At 40.3% G+C, this 19,633-nt stretch overlaps 1 protein-coding gene across 4 annotated transcripts in view; it reads right to left on the bottom strand.

Moving 5' to 3' along the window:
• Positions 1–19,633, bottom strand: part of CBFB (core-binding factor subunit beta) — a 73,910-nt gene that overhangs the window by 34,768 nt on the left and 19,509 nt on the right. For all 4 annotated transcript variants that reach the window (XM_024233492.3, XM_024233494.3, XM_024233493.3 and 1 more), the window contains one exon: positions 246–362. In XM_024233492.3, coding sequence (XP_024089260.1) covers positions 246–362 — 117 coding nt within the window. The remainder of the gene's footprint in view (positions 1–245; positions 363–19,633) is intronic.

The raw sequence follows: 19,633 nt of genomic DNA, 5'->3' as shown, positions 1-19,633 counted from the left end.
TACTGGACTTTGAAGCCCCCACTGAGCAGATACAAATAACCCATGAAATTAAGAACTGCTGAAGAAAAAACTTTCCCAAAATCAGGACCAGAATTTGAGTCTCAACATTTTCAGGATTCCTCAATATTGCTTCAACATAATACTTTCTATACTTACTCTTAAAGATTGGGTAAAATAGGTCCCCAGACAAAGGCAAGATTAGGGACTAAAGGGACCATGCTCAATAAAGACTGACGTCACCCTACCTGGGCTCGCTCCTCATCAAACTCCAGACAGCCCATACCATCCAGTCTTTGGAGATCAATCCAGCCTTTCCAGATAACACAGACTCCATTCAGAATCATGGGAGCCTTCAAATATACCTAAGACACAGAAAAGGATGAAAATAATTGAAAACCATCAGACACATGAAAATAAAAAGATTAAACTTACTTACATAAACTCTGTAGAAAAGATGAATAAAATTATGATTGACTGATTGAGATGGAGTTTCGCTGTGCTCCCCAGGCTGGAATGCAGTAGCACGATCTCAGCTCACTGCAACCTCTGCCTCCTGGGTTCAAGCAATTCTCCCGCCTCAGACTCCCCAGTAGCTGGGATTACAGGCACTCACCATTATGCCTGGCTAATTTTTTTTTTTTTTTTGTATTTTTAGTAGAGATGGTGTTTCACCATGTTGCTCAGGCTGGTGTTGAACTCCTGAGCTTAGGCAATCTGCCAGCCTTGGCCTCCGAAAGTGCTAGGATTACAGGCGTGAGCTACCATGCCCGGCTAGACACTTTGATTTTTGAATGTTGGGTAGAAAGATGGAAAACAATTGGAAGCCACCACCCTCTGAAGAGAGCATGCACTGCTTCCCTCAACGTGGGTTCCTGGAGCCATGCAGGATCAGGCTCTTGATACTCCCTTCAGCTTTATAAGCTATCTCATAGATTCCTGATAATTAATCTTTTTTTCTTTCTGTTTTTTTGTCTTGTTAGCCAGAGTTGATTTCTACTGCTTTTAACCAAAGAACTTTAACTGGTATAATATTTACTATTATATCACATTAAGTAGTATGTGGTTATCTTTAGGTGTCTATAAAATAATTCGGAACAAAACACTGCTATCCTTTATATGGGATTTACGAAATTTAATTCAAGCTATTTCACAATCTTTTATTTATTTTTTACTTTTCCCAATAGGCAACAGTAAGCTGAATCAGTCTTTTAAATATAATAGAAAAGTTTTAAGGTCACAGGGTTTGACTACATGTGTGAATCATTTATCTAGATACTGGTAAGTTAACCCAAAATCTACTTATTTCAACTCCCTGTTGAAATTCTTAAATACTATAACAAAATCAACTAAAACAATAAGGCTAGGCACCAGTGGCTAATAATGCCTGTTATCCCAGTACTTTGGGAGGCCAAGGTGTGAGGATCACTTGAGGCCAGGAGTTCAAGACCTGCCTGGGCAACACAGAGAGACCTCACTTCTAAAAAGTAAAAAAATAAAAATAAAAAAATGAATAAACTTAACCAAGCATCTTGAATTCTTAATAAATGGAAATGTGTTTATTCCTTACACATAATACCTTTAGATGAGAAAATTAGCCAGACTTCGTATTGTATCACATCCAACAAGTATATCTACTTATACATTAGAGAAATATCGAAAATAAGTATCCTAGGATATGGTAACATCTCAAGTCACTGACAAATTAAATATGTTCACTATACGTCATGCACTGAGATTTAAAAAAGTACCAATAAATTTTAAGAAGATCTTCACGACTGCTGAAACCAAAAGTATCTCTCATCTGGTGAACCTTCAGCTTTATGAGAAAACTCCCACATCCTGGCTAGGCGCGGTGGCTGATGCCTGTAATCCCAGCACTTTGGGAGGCCAAGGCGGGCCGATCACTTGAAGTCAGGAGTTTCAGACCAGCCTGGCCAACATGACAAAACCCCATCTCTACTGAACATACAAAAATTAGCCAGGCATGGTGGCGCACAGCTATAATCCCAGCTACTCGGGAGGCTGAGGCTAGAGAATCACTTGAACTCGGGAGGCAGAGATTGCAGTGAGCCGAGATAGTGCCACTGCACTCCAGCCTGGGTGACAGAGTGAGACTTGTCTCAAACAAAAAAAAAAAGAGAGAGAGAAAAAAAAGAAAACTTCTGTTTTACACTTTTATTAATTTTTCTTCTGGGAAAAAAAAAAAAAAAAACCCAATTTCTTCACCATTCTTTTTCAAGTAAATAAATAACTCTAGGATAAAAATTGCTTTAGGTATACATCATACCCAAATTTAGATCATTTTTGATCACCAAATTAATTCTCATATTGGCTCAAAATACAATTGTTCCCAAGAGTAACTATCCACCCAGAAAGGATGGTGCTAATTCTATCATCCTGAGGTGAATATTTTATTGTGATAGAGATAAACAATATAAGAGAAATTTATTACAGTTTCTACAATCTTCCCACTCCTAATACCACATTAACCTAATAGTTACTTTTAAAAACATAATTTTAGGGCCGGGCACGGTGGCTCACGCTTGTAATCCCAGCACTTCGGGAGGCTGAGGCGGGTGGATCACAAGATCAGGAGTTCGAGACCAGCCTGGCCAACAAAGTGAAACCCCGTCTCTACTAAAAATACAAAAATTAGCTGGGCGTGGTGGCGGGTGCCTGTAATCCCAGGTACTTGGGAGGCTGAGACAGGAGAATCGCTTGAACCCAGGAGGCAGAGGTTGCAGTAAACTGAGATCGTGCGACTGCACTCCAGCCTGGATGACAAAGCTAGACTCTGTTTCAAAAACAAATAAACAAACAAACAAAACACATAATTTTAGGTCTTCTCTACCTTGTTTAACATGAGTTTCTGAATAAACCAGCATAGGTTAATATTTACTGCCTTGAACAAGATATTTTTAATGCAGAGGAAGCAGGAATTCTTCAGTGAGTTTTCAAAACTGCAGATTATCAAATATATCTTTACTAACGAGGCTTTTCATTTACCTGCACCAAATGTATTTCCTTTGGGAAATCCAGTGCTTTGTGAGCTAAAATCTGGCATTATTTATTACCTGTTTAATTATATAAAAATTTGTAAAACAGTTTCTCATTTTGAAGAAAAAGCTGGAAGCATCTTTTTTTAAAACTCATTTCAGTAGTCTCTTCAGACTCTTGGATTCTTTTTGTTTTTAGAGATGTTTAATAAGAATAACTGACTGCCAATAATTATAAACATGATAAAAAAAATTACCTCTGAGATACCTTTAAAATAGTACTTATAGAATTTATACCCTCCGGCTGGCCGCAGTGGCTCATGCCTGTAATCCTAGCCCTTTAGGAGGCCGAGGCAGGAGGTGATGAGTTCAAGATCAGCTGGGCCAACATGATGAAACCCTGTCTCTACTAGAAATACAAAAATTAGCTGGGCGTGGGTGTGTGTGCCTGTAGTGTCAGCTACTCGGCAGGCTGATGCAGGAGAATCGCTTGAACCTGGGAGGCAGAGGTTGCAGTGAGCTGAGGTCACACCACTGCACTCTAGCCTGGTAGACTGAGCAAGACTCTGTCTCAAAAAAATAAATAAATAAATAAAACAAAATAAAAATTTATGCTTTCCTGGTACATATTTGTGTCATTCTCCTTCACTACTGAACCCAATCACTTCTGCTAAGGGCTGCAATAAACCACACTGAAGCAATTTCTACTTACATTGGAAAATAACCAAAATACAAAAGGTTCTATTTCTCCTCCTATTTGCACCAAGGGAAATAGTCTTCAGTTACAACTGAAACCGTTTAACCACACATTTCCTTCTGTTCTGATAAGTGCTCATTCCCTTCCACATTGTGCATTTAAAACTCCACCAATGTGCACCAAATCAAACAAGTGACTATGCCGACCTCTGCTCAACCCCTCACAAAACCTAAAAACAATACCCCTTATTTCACCTCAGTGAATCTTGATTTACCATCTCTCATGAAGATTTCCATCCAGAAATCTTCATTAATCTCAAATCCTGTTAGAAGGCTAACAGGGGGACGGAGTAGCATGCACTGGGGATTGTCATTTCACCTATTAGCACACCTCATAATAAATTCTAATCATGGAGACATCTTTTCTAATAGCAAAGTCAACTTTACACCACTTTAACTGGATTTTATATTAGTCATCAATGATTTATATTCTTTAGAATTGAAGATTCCACAATCTCTTAGCTTATTCTTTTTAAAAAACTTATTATTATTTTTGAGACAGAGTCTCACTCTGTCTCCCAGGCTGAAGTGCAATGGCATGATCTTGGCTCACTGCAACCTCTGCCTCCTGGGTTCAAGTGATTCTCCGTGCCTTAGCTCCCGAGTGGCTGGGATTACTGGTGCACGCCACCACGTCCTGCTAACTTTTCTATTTTTAGTAGAGACGGGGTTTCACCATGTTGGCCGGGCTGGTCTCGAATTCCTGACCTCAGGTGATCTGCCCGCCTTGGCCTCCCAAAGTGCTCGGGTTACAGGTATAAGCCACCGCGCCAGCCAGCTTATTCATATTAATGTCCATAGTAAAAAATATTTTCCTGGCTGGGTGCGGTGGCTCACACCTATAATCCCAGCACTTTGGGAGTCCGAGGCAGGGCAGATCAACCGGGGTGAGGAGTTCGAAACCAGCCCGGCCAACATGGCGAAACCCTGTCTCTAATAAAAATACAAAAATTAGCTGGGTGTGGTGGTGGGCGCCTGTAATCCCAGCTACTCGGGAGGCTGAGGCAGGAGAATCACTTGAACCCGGGAGACAGAGGTTGCAGTGAGCCAAGATCGTGCCATTGCACTCCAGCCTGGGCAACAAGAGCAAAACTGTCTCAAAAAAAAAAAAAAATTTCCTTATAAAATTACTAAATTTTTTAAAAGCCCATTTATTATTTATTTATAAATGTTCTTTCACAACAAAGAAAACCAATGATCTGTTTTGGGAAATTTCTAAATGGTTTCAGAAAATGAGTAAAATTCTTTGTTTTTTGAGATGGAGTTTTGCTCTTAACGCCCAGGCTGGAGTGTAGTGGTGCGATCTCGGCTAACTGCAACCTCCACCTCCCGGGTTCAAGGGTTCTCCTGCCTCAGCCTCCCAAGTATGTGGGATTACTGGCGCCTACCACCACGCACCACTAATTTTTGTATTTTCAGTAGAGACAGGGTTTCACCATGTTTGCCAGGCTAGTCTTGAACTCCTGACCTCAGGTGCCTGCCTCAGCCTCCCAAAGTGCTGGGATTACAAGCGTGAGTCACCGCACCCAGCCAGAAAATGACGACAATTTTTAATCAAGACTAATGTCTGCAATTATAATTAAAAATAATATTTAATGATCCTACTGATTTATTTAGATGTTCTCATTCAAATAAATACAGTTTTATGTGTACATCTTCAAAGTAAATGTTTGGTGCTTTCATGTATTCATGAATACCAAACTTCAAAGTACAAAGAAAATAAAATTCTGTCTCTTAACAGTTTGGCATTTTATAATGTAATTCAATAATGTCATTTAATACACAGTGAAATGCTTCTGTCAAAAAAAATAATGTCATTTAAGCACAAAGACAGTTTTTCACTGACAATGATTCCTTATTTCAAACTTTAAAAAGAAAAGTTATTAGAATATGAACGAGGGATTAAACCCATTGTCCTAGAACAATGAAATATTTTATACAAAATGGATTTAAAATGGGTAAACAGATGCAGCTAAACATACATGAGAAAAACAAGAAAACAGTTTATCTTTCCAAAAGTAAAATATCACAAATATGTTTGAGACTTCACAGCAGGTTAAAAAGTGACTATAGTGTCACATCTTGTGCTCTTCTGGAAAAGTAAGGGAAAAGCTAGTTTAACACAATTTTTAATCATCTCAAGCTCTAAATATAAGTATTTGTGATGTTATATTCAATTTAAATTATACATGATATCACCTAATTTTCACATTCTGTAGCTTTAAATTTCCCACCACTCATGCAGTAGAGCTTCAGCAAAAACGTTTGTACCATCAACTGTGGTATCACCTATACAATGGAATATTACTTGGTCATAAAAAGGAATGAAATGTTTATACACACAACAACACAGAATGAACCTTGAAAACATAATACTAAGTGAATGAAGCTAGAAAAAGGTTACATATTATATGAAATGTCCAGAAAGCTGGCTGGAGTAGTGGCTCTTGCCTGTAATCCCAGCAGTGTGGGAGGCCGAGATGGGCGGGTCACCTGAGGTCGGGAGTTCGAGATCAGCCCGACCAACATGGAGAAACCCCGTCTCTACTATAATTACAAAATTAGCTGGGTGTGGTGGCACATGCCTGTAACCCCAGCTACTCGGGAGGCTGAGGCAGGAGAATCGTTTGAACCCAGGAGGCGGAGGTTGCAGTGAGCCAAGATTGCGCCATTGCACTCCAGCCTGGGCAACAAGAATGAAACTCCATCTCAAAAAAACAACAAAAACAAAAACAAAAAAACACCCCCAGAAATGTCCAGAAAGCTAAATCTAGAGCAACAGAGCGACAGGAAGGAGATAAGTAGTTGCCAGGGGCACAGGGGAGTGGCAAATGAGGAGTAATTGCTACTATGTATGGGATTTCTTTATGGTGTGATGAAAATGTTTTGAAATTAAATGGTAATGATGGCTGCAGAACTCCAAATGTACTAAAAATCAATGAATTGTACACTCTAAAAGAGTGAATTTTATGGTATGTGAATTATATCTCAATGAGCTGTCATTTTTAAAAGTTTGCTGCCAGGAGTGGTGGCTCACGCCTGTAATCTTAGCACACTTTGGGAGGCCACGGTGGGAGGACTGCTTGAGCTCAGGAGTTTAAGACCAGCCAGGACAACATAGTGAGACCTCATCTCTACAAAAATTTTAAAAAATTAGCCAGTTGTGGTGTCACACAAATGCAGTCCCCGCTACTCTCTGCAGACTGAGGTGGGAGGATCACCTAGGCCCAGGAGGTCGAGGCTGCAGTGAGCCATGATCGTGCCACTGCACTCCAGATTGGGCTACAGAGCAAAACTCTGTCTCAACAAAAAAAAAACAAAAAGAAAGAAAGAAAAAATAAATTAAAAGTTTGCAACAATTTTTATCTGCTACATATAAGCGACATCTATGAGATACCCAAATCAAGATTTTGAGGAGGCAGTTACATATGGGATTCCAGCATTCTGAGAATAGATCTGGGCTGTTATAAATCTGGCAGCCATCAATAATACCATGGTATTTAAATCCAGAGGAAAGGAAGAGACCCCCGGAGTAAGCAGGGGAAAAGAAGGGGACCCAGGAAGAATCTGGAGGAAGTCCAACTTTTAGATGCTGGGTAGAAGAAAAAACCACAGCAGGGCAGGCTATGAACAGCCAGTGAAGAAACCTGAAGGAGCGCAGGGTAAAGGTTGTTACAGGCCCCATTTAAAATTTCCCCTTTGTTGGCTGCATTAGATGGAGTTCAGAAAACCTACAGGGGTTTGGGCTTACAGATATGTTTCAAGAAGACCAGAAACTTCTCTGTGCAAAAATGTACGTGTTTGAGCCCATGTGCATTTTTCTAATGAAGTCCATTGCTTTCATCAGATGCTCCAAAGGGGTGTGCAAGGCAAAACGGATTCAATTATGATAGAAAAACTCCATTCTTCCCTTTCTCTCAAAGACACAAAGATCTTTCTAATACAGAGCCTGAGATGGTAAATGTTCTTCTTTTAGTAAATGAACCAAACTTAAGTAGCTAAATATTACTAATCCTGTGTTTTGAAATTTAAGTATCAAAGGAAGAACCTAAGTCTACTTCTCATGTATTAACCTGTACAAATAGTTCTTTGAGGGTCTGGAAGGTACTTATTCTATGAATATCTAAATTTGGAATAAGCAGTGGCATCCTTACCTGTCTTTTCCTCTACAATACTATATAACTTACAGAAAAGATCATAGTTTCTAGGTAGCTGAGATGAGAGAGACAAATTAAAGGTACAAAGGGATGGCAGAGTTCCCTTTATTGAGTGATTCTAAAGAAGAGAATTTCAAGGCAATTAAAACAGAGTAACTATAGATTTGCAAACAAGACCCCCATGCACATCAGTACTAAGTCATAAAATCAATACACACAGAAACCAAGTGTCAAAGCTATTGACAAAAGCAAGAAGCTGAAACTTCACTGTCAAAAAATCCCTTTCGATTGGAAAGGATATCTCGATTCTCCGTAATAAGTTGTTAGAGCTTAAACACTTGTGGCTCTAGTCTATAAATTGATGTATTAAGAAAACGTAAGAGGGTGTAATCATTCATTACTCCTTAGGTTCTCAGTAAATATTTAAATACTGATTAATAGAAGAACAGAAAACAGCTAGAATCTAGAACTTTTTTTCTTGTAAGTTTCCTATAATAATTTCCATTTGAAAAGATCCACCTATTCCACAAATGTTTATTACCTGTTAACTATGTGTAGGAAATGCTTATAAGGGCAGTGGGGATATATGATGAGTTCAAAAAAAGATTTATTTCACCCACCCAAAAAGAGATTCCAGCACTACAACAGCACTGCTCATTAACTTAAAGTTTTTAATGAGGAAGAGCTGAATATATTAAAAAAAGAACTGTAGGTCGGGCGTGGTAGTTCACGCCTGTGATCCCAGCACTTTGGAAGGCTGAGGCGGGTGGATCACTTGAGGTCAGGAGTTGGAGACCAACCTGGCCAACATGGTGAAATCCGATCAATACTAAAAATACAAAAATTAGTTGGACATGGTGGCACGCACCTGTAATCCCAGCTACTCAGGAGGCTGAGGCAGGAGAATCACTTGAACCCAGGAGGCAGAAGTTGCAGTGAGCCAAGATGGTGCCATTGCACTCCAGCCTGGGCAACAGAGCAAGACTCCATCTCAAAAAACAAAAACAAAAACAAACAAAAACAAAAACAAAACAAAAAAACGATTTGAATAACTAGTGTGATGTCATATTCATGAATGGAAAGACTACAAATGACAATCTATCCCAAAGTAATCTTTAACGAAATTCCAATGAAATATCTGAAATATCAAAATAATGTTTTTTAGAATTTGGGAAGTCTACAGTTCACATAAAAGAATCAGGCCATTCATGAAAAATTACAGAAAGAATAATTTTTTGCCCTTTCAGATATTAAAACATATAAGACAATCAATAAATATATAGGAGTGCTGTGGCAGTCAGCTACAACTTAATGGAACAAAACCAAAAAATTCAAAAATGAAACCAAGTATATAAATACTTAATATATGAAAAAGGTAACACTTAAAATCAATAGTAAAAGGATATTTTATTTAACTAGTAGAGTTGAAAAAACTAGCTAACCATGTGGAAAAGAATAGTTTAGAACAAAATTAACATAACTAACCAAAAATTATGAAAAAAAGTTCACTAACAAATATATTAAATCAGAACAAGATAACTATTTTAAAACAAATATTAAAATAAATTGAAAAACATTTTAATAACATGTATCAGGAGGGAAAACAGGTTATATTACATTGTCAGGGGGATGGTAAACTGGCTAATGATTTTGGGAAGGCAATTTGGGGGAATAAGGGTGCATTTTCCTTTGACCCAGCAATGCCACATCTGTGAATGTAGCCTAAAACTTAATCAAAGATGTACAAAAAATATTCTATTACAAGAATGTTCATTCTCAAGGGATTTTTGTAAATAATGGCAAACGATCAGAAATAACCTAGATGCCCAACGATAATGAGCTGAATAAATAAACTTCCAAATTGAACACTGACCTTTAAAATGCCTGCTAGAGGCTAGGCGCAGTGGCTCACGCCTGTAATCCATGCGCTTTGGGAGGCCGAGGCGGGCGGATCATCTGAGATCAGAAGTTCGAGACCAGCCTGGCCAACATGGTGAAACCCCGTCTCTACTAAAAATACAAAAATTAGCCGGGCATGGTGGCAGGCACCTGTAATCCCACCAACTCAGGAGGCTGAGGAAGGAGAATCGCTTGAATCCAGGAGGCAAATGTTGCAGTGAGCCAAGATTGCACCACTGCACCACAGCCTGGGCGAAAGAGTGAGACTCCATCTCAAAAATAAAAAGCCTGCTAGAGGCCGGGCATGGTGGCTCACGCCTGTAATCCCTGCACTTTGGGAGGCCAAGACGGGCGGATCACGAGGTCAAGAGATCGAGACCATCCTGGCCAACATGGTGAAATCCCGTCTCTATTAAAAATACAAAAATTAGCTGAGTGTGGTGGCATGCGCCTGTAGTCCCAGCTACTCAGGAGGCTGAGGCAGGAGACCTGCTTGAACCCGGGAAGCCAAAGCTGCAGTGAGCTCACATCATGCCACTGCACTCCAACCTGGTGACAGAGCGAGACTCTGTCTTAAAAAAAAAAAAAAAAAAAAAGCCTGCTGGAATCCAGGCAGGTCTGCTGATCCTTGACCACCAAAAATAAGCATCCCTCACCACCAAAAAACAAGCATGTTACACGGGATGTTTACATTATGCTGCTGTTAATGGAAAAAAACACAGTAAAATACTAGGTAAAGAAAACCATTAAGCCTACACACACACACACACGACTTGTTATACTCTATCAAATCTACATGAACACTGAATTAGTGAACACTAAACCACTGTTCCTAGGGAAAATGCAGAGGTAGGTTCCTTTTAGCCTAACATCTTCCTCAACTGATCAATACATAAACTTGTTTTATGTATGCTTCTGTTCAGACATCGTCTTCAGTATATATTGCTGATTCACTAACACTGAACTCACGGCCGACAGCACTGTAACTCATGACTGAAGGGAACTTATCTAACATATACATTTTCTCCATAAGGCACATTACGGCCTTCTTGCATTTAAGGAATACTAGACAGCACTTTAACATTATGCTTGTGGGCCATTTTAAACAGTGAAATCACCAACAAAAAGCACAAAATGAAAAACATGAATAGACCTCAAAAAAGACATGTATTTACAGTATAAAAGCTGAGACAAGAAGAAGGCAGCGCACCACTTTTGTTCTACCTCAACTGGGAACATGCTCTGAATGTTACTCATTTTTTTGCCACTCTGTGTAAGTTTGCAAATGGCCACCAATGATCCTCATTCTTTGTGGATTCTGTATCTGCAAATTCATCCACTACAATTTCTTTGTAAACTCAAACTCAATACTCGTGCTTTCACAGTGATTCACAAATATGCCCACGTGTATTGCATTGCATTGCATTGTATTTCACTCTGTCACCCACCCAGGCTGGAATGCCATGGTGCAATCGTGGCTCACTGCAACCTCAACTTGCTGCCTCTCAAGTAGCTGGGACTACAGGTGCATGCTACCATGCCAGCTAATTTTTTGTAGAGATGGTGGTCTCACTATGTTGTCCAGGCTGGTCTTGAACTCCTGGACTCAAGCAATCCTCCGCCTTGGCCTCCCAAAGTGCAGAGATTATAGGTGTGAGCCACCATACCTAGCTATATATGTTTTGGGTTTTTATTTGAGGTGGAGTCTTGCTCTGTCGTCCAGGCTGGAGTGCAGTGGCGCAATCTTGGCTCACTGAAACCTGTGCCTCTCCGGTTCAGGTGATTCTCCTGGTTCATCCTCCTGAGCAGCTGGGACTACAGGCACCCACTACCACACCCGGCTAATTTTTGTATTTTTAGTAGAGATGGGATTTCACCATGTTGGCCAGGCTGGTCTCGAACTCCTGACCTCATGATCCACCCACCTCAGCCTCCCAAAGTGCTGGGATTACAGGTGTGAGCCACTGTGCCCGGCCATGTATTTATTTTTAAAAGAAAGAAAATGTTATCCACTATGCTCACCTCAAGACAGCATGGGAAGAGTGAAAACAAAATGTGCTTTGGAATAAAAAAAAAACATGTGAGTTTAAATTCTAGCTCTATTAAATGTGTCTGGGGCAAAGATTTCTTACATATAAAAAAATTGGGCTAAATAATACTCCTTCATAGGTGGTGATAAAAATTAGACAAGTTAATGTACAGAAAACTTATAAAACATAGAGAACATCACAGCAACACCGACAATAATTTCTTTCCAAAGGAGAGACGCTGTTTTTTCCCTGACAATGAAGAGTTGTTCCTACCCACAGACCAATGAATCAGCCAACAGTAATACTGGGATGGCCATAGGCACCCAAGAAAACAAGATATTCCACTGAAGAAGTATGTACCTTGTCGTTTGCTGTAACCATTTCTGTAGTCTATTCAACAGATTCCTTTAGAAGATACTTGGTTCTGACTCATCCTCCTTTAGCCACATGCACCTCCCTGTTCATAAATGGTCAGCTGCTCAACTGCCAGATAATCTCTACAGTCATTCAATCTTGTTTGCCTCTGAATCATAACTGGGTTGCATGTATGTGTAAAAATAGCTTCTTCTATAGTGATTTAATGTAATTTACCCATCTTCTTACAGTTCAAAAGAGAAATCATAAGATGAAAAACTAAAGTGTCTGGAGGCTGGGTGCGGTGCCTCACACCTGTAATACCAGCACTTTGGGAGGCTGAGGCAGACGGATCATGAGGTCAGGAGATCGAGACCATCCTGGCTAACATGGTGAAACCCCATCTCTACTAAAAAAACACAAAAAAATCAGCCGGGCGTGGTGGCGGGCACCTACTCAGTAGGCTGAGGCAGGAGAATGGCATGAACCCGGGAGGCGGAGTTTGCAGTGAGCCGAGATGCGCCACTGCACTCCAGCCTAGGCGACAGAGCAAGACTCCGTCTCAAAAAAAAATAAATAAATAAAAGAAAGTGTCTGGAATTCAATAGATTTAATAGACTGTGTGTATGTGTATACACATATAAATACATATTCGATAAATGGATACTAAACTCAGACTTTTGTCAGGAATAAATTAGACCTTCCGAAAAGTCATAAAAATGAATTAACTTGCCACCAATATGCTCTCCACATAATTATTTTAATTTGGTTTCACTGTATTTTTCTTTTCTTAAATGAAAAGCTGAGCCAAGATAAATTCTGACTTTCACACTTCAGTTGCAGCCCCCATTTCCTCTGAAGTGATGTAAAGCGGTAAAAATCTACCAGCTAGATTCTCAGATAAAATGCACCCAATAAACAAGAAGAGGATACTCACAAAAAAGGAACATTTGTAGCACACACAAAAAAGAGCTCTTGGTGAAATGCCGTCTCTACTAAAAAAAAAATACAAAAAATTAGCCGGGCGTGGTGGCGGGCACCTTTAGTCCTAGCTACGCGTGGGAGGCTGAGGCAGGAGAAAGGCGTGAACCCAGGAGGCGGAGCTTGCAGTGAGCCGAGATCGCGCCACTGCACTCCAGCCTGGGCGACAGAGCGAGACTCCATCTCAAAACAAACAAACAAACAAAACAAACAAACAAAAAGCTCTATTGAAATATGATAGTAGAAATTAAGACCCAATATAAGACTTTGAAGATAAAGTAGAGGAAATCTTCTGGAAGGTAGACCAAAAAGACAAAAGAGACAGTAAGAAAATAAGGTAACAGGATCATTCCTGTGGGTCTAACATCCAAATAGGTGTTCCAGAAAAGAATAGATAAAATATAAGAAAGGAAGTCATCAATTAATATAAGAAAATTTCCTTATGAAGGACACAGCTGCCATACTGTAAAGGGCTGGCAAGTACCCTGCACAAGGAATGACTGTGGACCGACACTAAGTTACATCATAGATAAATACCAAAACATGGAGACAAACATTTTACAAACTTCCAAAGACGGGGGAAATTGGTCACAAACAGATCAGGAAACAGAATGACTTCAGAGATTTTCAACTCAACATTTAAACCAAGACAATGAAACAAGGCCTTCTTAATGAAAATAATCTCTAACCTCAAACTCTAGAACAAGACAAACGTGCAATAAAGTATGGTAGAATAAAGACACTTCAAACATACAAGAACTCTGTTATCCACAGAGACCGTAAACCAAGAAACAGGAAGACAGAAAAACTGAAAAAGAAACAAAAACAAAAAAACAAAAAAAGAAGCCCCTCACAGTAGAGGATGAACACAGAAGCCAGTATGAAAGCAGTGCACTGGATATAGAGGACAATCAGTCTAGATTGAAGAGATGGACATTCTGAGGATGGTCATCACCAAGATCCTGAGGGCAAAATGCTCGTATATAAGCCTTCCCCACTGCTGGGACTAGCTAAGGACACTCATTTGAGCTGACAAAGGTGATGTGCTTTGACTTACTCCTGTGAAAAGAAGGTAGCTCTGGAATGAGACATCAATTTTGACAAAAGAATTAAAAAAAAAAAAAAAAAAGGATAAAAGAAGGTAGGTCATGGTGAGCCTAGAAGCAGAAAATACCAGAGCAGCTAACTCCCTCTGACCATATTCCTCCAGATCTCTGGCACACGGTGAGCAATGGTTTCAGTGTGCCAGATGCCCTAACTCCAGTGTGAGCCCTAGGTTTCCCGTAATCCACTCATGACTGTGCTCACAAGCTTCCCCAGGGAGGCGCTAAAAATTCACAGGGAAGCTGAATCCAGACTTGACCCTAAGATTCTGTTCAGCTCATCTTCTAGGAGCTGCATCTGAAAGTGACATTAGAAGGCCGGGTACGGTGGCTCACGCCTGTAATCCCAGCACTTTGGGAGGCCGAGGAAGGTGGATCACAAGGTCAGGAGATTGAGACCAGCCTGGCTAACACGGTGAAACCCCGTCTCTACTAAAAATACAAAAAATTAGCCGGGTGTGGTGGTGGCGGGTGCCTGTAGTCCCAGCTACTCGGGAGGCTGAGGCAGGAGAACAGCATGAACCCGGGAGGCGGAGCGTGCAGTGAGCCAAGATCGCGCCACTGCACTCCAACCTGGGTGACAGAGCAAGACTCCTCTCACACACACACACACACAAAAAAAAAAAAAAAAAAAAAGAGAAAGTGACATTAGAGTCCTTTGTTTACACTGCCCTGAAGTGTGTGCTTCCTATTTTCATTTTTTTTAAAACTAAACAATGCATTATTTAAGAGATATATGCACAGGAAATAAAATGACAAAGAAAAGTAAGGGAACAAATACATCAATCAAGATAGTGATTATTTTGTGGGGGTAGATGGGTTGAGGAAAAGAACTGTAAAGTTTTTTCTTTTTTTTTTTGAGATAGCATCTTGCTCTGTGGTATGAACACGGCTCACTGCAGCCTTGATTTCCAGGACTCATTTTGAGATAGCATCTTGCTCTGTGGTATGAACACAGCTCACTGCAGCCTTGATTTCCAGGACTCAAGGGATCCTCCTGCCTCAGCCTCCCAAGTAGCTGGGACTACAGGCCTGTATCACGACACCTGGCTAATTATTTTATTTTTTTGTAGAGATGGGGTTTCACTTTGTTGCCCAGGCTGGTCTGTAACTCCTGGGCTCAAGCAATCCTCCCTCCTTAGCCTCTGAAAGTGCTGCAATTATAGGTGTGAGCCACCATACCTGGCCAACTGTGGAGGCAGTACTGTTCAATAGAAATATATAATGTGAATCACAAATGCAAGCCACATATGTAACTGTAAATTATCCAGCAGGCATTTTTTTTTTTTTTTTTTTTTTAAGAGACAGGGTCTCCCTCCTTCACCCAGGTTGGATTGCAGTGGCACCATCATAGCTCACTACAGCCTTGAACTCCTGGGCTCAAGCAAACCTCCCACTTCAGCCTCTCCACGAGCTAGGACTACAGGCACATCCCACTATGCCCAGTCACTTAAAAAATGTTTTTATTTTGTAAGGACGGGGTCTCACTATGTTGACCAGGCTGATCTCGGACTCCTGGCTTCATGCAATCTTCCCACCCTGGCCTCCCAAAGTGCTAGGATTACAGGCATGAGCAACTGCACTCAGCCTAGTAGGTATTTTTTAAAAAGTAAAAAGAGGTGAAATTAATTTTAATAATGTTACTTAACTCAAAACATCTAAAATTTTCAACATGGTATCAAGCAAGCAATATCTTGGGTCAGGCACAGTGGCTCACGCCTGCAATCCCAGCACTTTGGGAGGCTGAAGCGGGTGGATCACTTGAGCTCACAAGTTCAAGACCAGCCTGGGCAACATGGGAGGGGGGCTTGAGCCTGGGAGACCGAGGTTGCAGAGAGCTGAGATCGTGTCACGGCACTCCAGCTTGGGTGACAGAGCCAGAACTTGTCTCAAAATATATATATATTTTCCTACTGCTACACATATATATTCCTATTGCTGTATATATATATACATATACATATTCCTATTGCTATATATGTATGCATGTGTGTACATATATATGTATGCATGTATGCATATTCCTATTGCTATATATGTATGCATGTGTGCATATATATATATATATATGCCTGTAATCCTAGCTCCTCAGGAGGCTGAGGCAGAATAGCTTAAAACCCAGGAGGTGGAAGTTGCAGTGAGCCAAGATCACGCCACTGCACTCCAGCCTGGGCAACAGAGCGAGACTCCATCTCAAAAAAAAAAAAAAAAAAAAAAAAAACCAAAATCATATAATACATTTAACGTAGACTTGAAATAAGGCTCTCAGCTTAAACATTTTACCTATATATGTTGGTCATTTAGACATTTCTCACATTTTACATAAACGTGGCAGGTTATGTTATTCATGATGACACTTAGAAAACTAATTTAGTAAGTTGACAGAAACAGGTACAAAAAACACACTGCGAAACAAACCCAGAAAAAATAATGAGTATAAAACTGGATCCATATACGTATGTATGTGTGTGTGTGTACTTATATATATATACAGCAATATATTACATTATTTTGGATATATATTTTGGATCCATATGTATATATAGCAATATATTACATTACTTTTGTTTTTCATACCAGGTTTCAAAATCTGGTTTGTGTTTTTTCACACACATCACATGTGAATTCACACTAGCGACATTACAAGTGTTCAACAGCCACATGTGGCTACCATACTGAACATCAGTCCTAATATATCTATGTTCCTTTTATTATTATTCCTAAAATGTGCGTTGTTTTCTATTCTTTGTAAGACACATCTTACAAACGAAAAATGACTTAGCAGAATTCCTAAAAGGAAAATGCATCAAGTACAGTAGTCCCCGCTTAGCCGCAGTTTTGCTCTCCATGATTTCAGTTACAGTCAATCATGGTCCAAAAATATTATATGAAAAATTCCAGAAATAAACAATTCATAAGTTTTAAATTGCACTCCTTCTCTCCAGAGAGGTGAATCATCTCTGTCCAGCACATCCATGCTTTATAAGGAATGTGTCCATTAGTTACTTAGTAGCCATCCTGCTGCAGTATGGCAGTGATTATGTTCAAATAACCTTAATTTTACATTTATTACAGTATATTGTTTTAGTGTTCCACTTTATTTTTTTAAACTTTTAGTTTTTTGGAGACAGGGTTTTGCTCTATTGCCCAGGCTAGAGAGTCATGGCTCAACTCAGGTTCAAGCAATTCTCCCACCTCAGCCTCCCAAATAGCTAGGACTACAGGTGCATGCCACCATACCCGGCTAATTTTTAAACTTTTTTGTACAGACAGGGTCTCATATTGCCCAGGCTGGTCTCAAACTCCTGGACTCAAGCAATCCTCCTGCCTTGGTCTCCCAAAACACTGGGATTATAGCTGTGAGCAGCCTTGCCTGGCCATGTTCTACTTTATTATTAGTTATGGTTGTTAATCTCTTACTGTGCCTAATTTATAAATTAAACTTTATCATAGGTATATATGTATATCTGTATAGGAAAAAAACAGCACATATATAGGATTTGGTACTATCAACAGTACAGGAATCCCTGAAAGTCTTAGAACTTTATATATATATATATGTGTGTGTTTGAGTCTTAGAACATAATGCTATATATATTAATATATAATTTATATGTGATATATATAAATTATATATTTAAATTATATATATCACATATATATATCACATATAATTTATATATGATATATATATATCAGTAGAGTAACTCGGTGGACCAAAATAACTTTAAATAAGGCTTCAGAAGGTGGTATGTGGAGTTTGCATCAACTTACGTAACGATTACTTATTAGCAGTAGTGTAGTATGCAAAGAACAGACTTAGGGGTAAAAAATAAGTGGGTCTGGGTCCTGGCTCTACCAGGAAACAACACGACTTTTGAAGGTTAACTTAGCCTCTCTGGCCTCAGTTTCCCCAGCTGTAAAATCAAGCTATCACCAGGTATGTTCTAAAATTAAACACTTCTTCTATACAGTGCAGTATTAAGATAATTAGTGATAATGTAAACCATCTAGTACAGTGTCTGGTGGTAGTGATCACCATAAAAACTACTTTGGAGTTCTCAAAAAGCATTTAAAATGGTTCATGGGAGGCCAAAGTGGAAGGATCACTTGAACCCAGCCAGGAGTTCGAGACTACCCTAAGCAACATAGTGAGACCCCGTCTCTACAAAAAGTAAAACAAAACAAAACAAAAAAAAAACAGCTGGTGCGGTGGCACATGCCTACAGTCCCGGTGAGGTGGAAGAATTGCTTGAGCCTGAGAGGTTGAAGCTGCAGTGAGCCATGGCTGTGCTATTGCATTTCAGCTTGGGCGACAGAGTCTGTCTCAAAAATAAACAGAATGGGGCCGGGCGCGGTGGCTCACGCCTGTAATACCAACACTTTGGGAGGCCAAGGTGGGCAGATTACCTGAGGTCAGGAGTTCAAGACCAGCCTGGCCAACATGGTGAAACCGTCTCTACTAAAAGTACAAACCACACACAGCCGGGTGTGGTGGCGGGCTCCTGTAATCCCAGTTACTCAGGAGGCTGAGGCAGGAGATTAGCTTGAAACCGGGAGGCGGAGGTTGCAGTGTGCCGAGATCGCGCCACTGCACTCCAGCGTGGCAGACAAGAGACTCTGTCTCAAAATAAGTAAATAAATAAAAAAATTAATAAAATGGTTGAGTTCTGAAATATTCACAAATTAGATAATGGTGATGGTTGTGAATATATTAAAAACCACTCAGTGGCCAGGCGCAGTGGCTCATACCTGTAATCCCAGCACTTTATGACGCCGAGGTGGGCAGATCACCTGAGATCAGGAGTTCAAGACTAGCCTGACCAACATGGAGAAACTCTGTCTCTACTAAAAATAAAAAAAATTAGCCAAGCATGGTGGCACATGCCTGTAATCCCAGCTACTCGGGAGGCTGAGGTACGGAATTGCATGAACCCGGGACGTGGAGGTCGTGGTGAGCTGAGATCGCGCCATTGCACTCCAGTCTGGACAAGAGTGAAACTCCATCTCAAAAAAAAAAAAAAAAAAAAAAAAAAAAAAAAAAAAAAGGCTAGACGCGGTGGCTGACGCCTGTAATCCCAACACTTTGGGAGGCCGAGGCGCGCGGATCACAAGGTCAGGAGATCGAGACCATCCTGGCTAACACGGTGAAACCCCGTCTCTACTAAAAAAATACAAAAAAATTAGCCAGGTGTGGTGGCGGGCTCCTGTAGTCCCAGATACTTGGGAGGCTGAGGCAGGAGAATGGCATGAACCCGGGAGGCAGAGCTTGCAGTGAGCCGAGATCGCGCCACTGCACTCCAGCCTTGGCGACACAGCGAGACTCTGCCTCAAACAAACAAACAAAAAACACCATT

This window comes from Pongo abelii, chromosome 18 (genome assembly GCF_028885655.2).
Source record: "Pongo abelii isolate AG06213 chromosome 18, NHGRI_mPonAbe1-v2.0_pri, whole genome shotgun sequence".
NCBI classification, from domain to species: Eukaryota; Metazoa; Chordata; class Mammalia; order Primates; family Hominidae; genus Pongo; species Pongo abelii.
Note: the sequence above shows the minus strand (reverse complement) of the source record. Positions and strands in the feature narration are given on the sequence as shown.